The following is a 4,500-nucleotide window of genomic DNA, read 5'->3' as shown; positions in this document are numbered from 1 at the left end:
TTCCTTATTTCCCCTTCCCCCACCTCAGCCTAGTTCCAAACTTCCAGCTCAGCACTGTCCCTATGCCTTATCCTACCTGCCTATCTTCTTTTCCACCTATCCACTCCACCCTCCTCCTTGACCTATCACCTTCATTCCCTCCCCCACTCACCTATTGTACTCTATGCTACTTTCTCCCCACCCCCACCCTCCTCTCATTTATCTCTCCACGCTTCAGGCTCTCTGCCTTTATTCCCTTCGGCTTTTGCCCGAAACGTTGATTTTACTGCTCCTCAGATGCTGCCTGAACTGCTGTGCTCTTCCAGCGCCACTAATCCAGAATCTGGTTTCCAGCATCTGCAGTCATTGTTTTTACCTATAAGACAGTGACTACCTATGATAAAGGCTATTGAAATTTGCCTGAAATGTAATCTTAACACTTTCTTCATGCAAAAATGTGCTCGTTTTCACACTTTTCAAGGGACGACAATGAACAGGGTGCTATTTTTGGTCAGACCACTAAACATTTCTACTCAAGAAATGCACAATTGTTTAACTGAAGGTTGAGAAATGGTGACAGGGCATTCTTCATGAAATCTTGTTTATTTTCGTTATTTATATACACTTAAGGATAAAGAGGTAAAAAACCTCAAACAATTCATACACGTACAATTCAGATACATTTTGCAATTTTCCTGAGTGACAGTCACATTCACAAGACAACTTTCCTTTTGAGACTTGCAGTCAACCTAATTCCAGGCTGAAAATCTCGCAGGACAAAAACGTCCCTTCACAGAGATGACTTTTCATTATCAATGTAATTTCTACCTGTTAACATTACATGATAAGCAGCAATATCTTCCAAAATGTAAATATTTCACACACACATCATTTCTACAGAGACATTCTTTTCACATACTTCAACTTTGGATAGATCCTGAGGTTTGATATCATAACAGCAAAGTCCCAAGATTCACTTAAAATATCAGTGATTCATAAACACTACAGTAAAACCATGGCAATGTTAATGTCAATTAATTCATCTTGACTTTTGACATGAAATGTTTCATTCAACCAGGAACTAAAGTATGTTTGGTCAACAATTCAAAGTCTTTACCTACAGTTTGCCATCAAAATATATGTCGGATACACAGGCTTTCAACAACAACAGAAAGATTGGAATAAATTTGGATTGTAACTTAGTTTGTCCCATGATAATACCTTTACATTCCCTCTCTGAACACTCTGCCCATATTCTCCCATATTGTTCCAATACAGATCAGCATTAGCTCAAGAAACATTACCTCAATTTTATGACAGGACACATTGAAGTCTTCAGAAACAACACTGTGGTAAACAGTTTCAATCATAATCTCTGCCCCTCCATCTTCTGATTGGACTGTAGTGATTTGTTCATCGTTCTCCCTTTTCCCATTTACAACTCCTCAAAACACAGTTCTTGTTCCTTCACTTGCCCCATATATTTTGCCTTGCACTCTCATACTTTTTGCAATCAGACCTCTCCTCTCTTCAGAGCTACAAAGTTTGCAACAGTCCAACAAAGTCACTTACCAGCACATTCACATGTGCATAAAGGAATGGGGGATAAGTGCTGACTTTGGCAGCGATGCACAAATTTAATTAATTTACTAATAGTCAATAAGTCAAATTATGAAAAAAATTGTACTAATTATCTTAATAACAAAAGCATTTGATAACCAACAGATCTGTTTTAGTTTGATTCTTCGCTAAGTTCACAAGCATACTAACTGCTCCTTTGATGACCGGAAATTATTTTCCAATACTATTGGAGAAAGTTAACAAATTGCTTTCGGTTGTACAGTATCTGCTCCAGTGCCAGACCACATTCAGAATAATCGTACAAATCACATCCCGTAAAAAGAATCTCTCCATCACAGCACAACATTTCACAACAGCAGCCGGATTTGTTAGGCTCTGTGTAGACAATTACAGTGTAAGTAGGTTAAACAATGAAGTACGTTTCAGAGGATCAATACAGGGGAACTGCTCAAACAACGTATCGAACAGTGATATCAGAAAGTGAGTGCCCTGCACAGAGCTTCTTCATTTCAGTGTTCACTGTACAGCAACTTCTGCGGGGAGGGGGCAATCAAGTGAATCCATCGCAGCTTCAATTCTTAGTTATGTCGTCTGGAACCTGAAATACAATTAAATAAAATATTATTTTTCCCACAACTGAAGATATTTCCTTTGATAGTGAGGACAATGTCTTCATCAAGTATAATTATGGGGCATTATCAACTGGGCTGTTAAACAAATAGGTGTGATTTTGTTAATAATTCATTGATTTTACAATATGATATTATTACTTACAGGATCCAAGGAAGATGTGGCAAAACGTTAATATTTTTCAAATATCACTTTAAATATTAAAATAGAACAGATAACAAAAGGTTTAAGAATTATGCCCTGGAGCCTTTACAATGCAGAGCAGAATATCATGGAGCTGACTGTGAAGGAAGGAAGCATGAAAAGGAGTTGAAGTCCCAGTTTTGATCACTGGGTTATATTGAATAGGATGACCTCAGCTGGCTGCTAAAGGTATGACAACCATGGGTGCTGGAGCATGGTATCACACAGCATTCCTGCACCTGATTACTAACCAGGGACACCCCACCAGATTTATCATACGTAGGTGATGGTGTAAGATTCAGTCCTGATGCCACTGTGGTTGAATAGCTTGCTAGCATTCACTGTCACAGCTCACATACAGCTATTAGATTTAGGGACAGAGTAATAGAATGCACCAAGAGCTTGCACAAACAAGCAGCAGACTGGTGTTAAAGTCTTGGCCAAGGAGCTGAAGGCAAACATGAGAAAAGCACTTTACTCAAGTGTGTTTGATCAGAGATTCTGTATGTATGTTTACACACACCAACCTTTCCTGGATCTAATGATAATCTTCACCCACTCAGTATCAGGGCTCACACAATACCTCTGCCCATTTTTTGTGGTGATGCTGTAAGGAGAAGGTAAATTTTTAAAATCTAATTCACAGAAACTGGACATCTCCCATGTAAGGTGAGAATCAGTGACACAAACATAATCCTTCAAATCTGCTACATAAAGAAACTATGATTTATCCAACATGTATACAAAGAAGTTCAATATCTCAGTAGAAATAGGAAAATGAAAAAGGTTAAAGGTGATATTCTGACCCATAAACTTACATTATTTCCTGTGTCTCACAATTTGGTCCTTTTGGAATGTATTGCAAATTCTTGATGGTCCTTGGATCAATAAAATTGGAGGTGGTTTTGAGGCACCGACACCGTCCTTGAACACCTAGGATTGGAATACCTGTGAATGAAATAAATGAAACTTCAATTTCAATTTCGATTGCAGTTGACAGAATCTTGACATGTCCTTTAAGTGCTGAATTCAGTATTAAAACAAGCATCATATTATCCATAATGTATGTCATCAGTGACCGTTTAATTCAGTCAGCTCACTGAGAAATGTATGGCCGCTCAATACATCAGCAGAAAGACTCCTTTCCATGTTAAACTGCAAGAAAAATTAAAACACAAGACAGAAATGTTGACATACCTTTTGCAGCAATAGCACACAGGAGTAGGATGGCAGTCATTACAGCTGTTGCTCTGTTCATCTTTGTTGCTGAATAGATTTCTGCTGAAGATCTTCTGTCTACTTCACTCTCTCTGTTGAATGAATTCTGCTGAAGAGAGGTCCAATAAGCTCCTATTTATGTGGATCCTTTACTTTTGTTTTGCGTAATCTCAAACAGTGGAAGCTTTCAAAATTCTGTGGACGGGCATTTCCCTGCTCCTGAGTCAACTTTTTTCATTTTACAATTTAATGATGTTAACCCCTGTTCAGTATTTCACAGAAGGAACAGGCAGGTCAGGTAAACTGAATTAATTTCATCTAGATTTTAAGAATTTAATTGTAGTTTTCAGAAATTGTTACCTTTGGCAAAAATACAAAAAGAAGTGTGGAGAGGCAACATGAATAAGTTGTTCTCTGATTGGTATAATTGTCAAAGGTATAGAGGTTCTAGATTTACCACTGAGTGATTAACATGGTTTGTCAAACTTCCAAACACACTCAAGTCGAATTTTTTGTCCCAACATTTCAATCTTGTTATTTTGCAAATTCTCATAGAATCAAGTCCTTTTGCGTGGTCATAATTTTTTTTTTTCATTTTTGGAGAGCTTTCAAAGTCAAATTAAAAATTACTAAAATTAAATGTATTAATTTCATGCTTTTTATTGATTTTCCAAAACAGATTAACACCAGATAAACTGCAGAATAACCTAGTTTTTGATTTTACACTTCAGTCACTGGTGAACTCTGCATCATCATGACAGTAAACACAAACAAATCAAGGAGCTGCATCTTAAAATATAGAGGCAATATTTCTGACTTTCATTTACTTTATTTTATGATGTGACTCTCAGACCTGCATGTTAAGGTGTGGAAAGAGGTGAAGTGGTGTAAGTGTAATTTTGGAGTTGT

General features: G+C 37.3%; 1 protein-coding gene across 1 annotated transcript; it reads right to left on the bottom strand.

Moving 5' to 3' along the window:
• Positions 1-609: 609 nt before the first annotated feature.
• On the bottom strand, positions 610-3,670 carry LOC140482213 (interleukin-8-like). The gene is made up of 4 exons (XM_072579301.1): positions 3,571-3,670; positions 3,192-3,321; positions 2,901-2,980; positions 610-2,158 (listed from the first exon to the last, which is right to left on the bottom strand). The coding sequence occupies exons 1-4, from the start codon at positions 3,629-3,631 to the stop codon at positions 2,139-2,141; spliced, it is 291 nt and encodes a 96-aa protein (XP_072435402.1). The 5' UTR covers positions 3,632-3,670; the 3' UTR covers positions 610-2,138.
• Positions 3,671-4,500: the final 830 nt, after the last annotated feature.

Source organism: Chiloscyllium punctatum, chromosome 1, assembly GCF_047496795.1.
Source record: "Chiloscyllium punctatum isolate Juve2018m chromosome 1, sChiPun1.3, whole genome shotgun sequence".
Lineage (NCBI taxonomy): Eukaryota > Metazoa > Chordata > Chondrichthyes > Orectolobiformes > Hemiscylliidae > Chiloscyllium > Chiloscyllium punctatum.
The sequence above is the reverse complement of the archived record's forward strand: the minus strand, read 5'-3'. Positions and strand labels throughout refer to the sequence as shown.

Excerpts from the sequence above, each read along its gene's own strand:
- LOC140482213 (XM_072579301.1), bottom strand. The coding sequence starts at position 3,631 with ATGAACAGAGCAACAGCTGTAATGACTGCCATCCTACTCCTGTGTGCT. Across the intron at positions 3,322-3,570 it reads GTGTGCTATTGCTGCAAAAG|GTATTCCAATCCTAGGTGTT; the intron begins GTATGTCAACAT and ends TTTCATTCACAG. Across the intron at positions 2,159-2,900 it reads TATCATTAGATCCAGGAAAG|GTTCCAGACGACATAACTAA; the intron begins GTTGGTGTGTGT and ends ATTGTATTTCAG.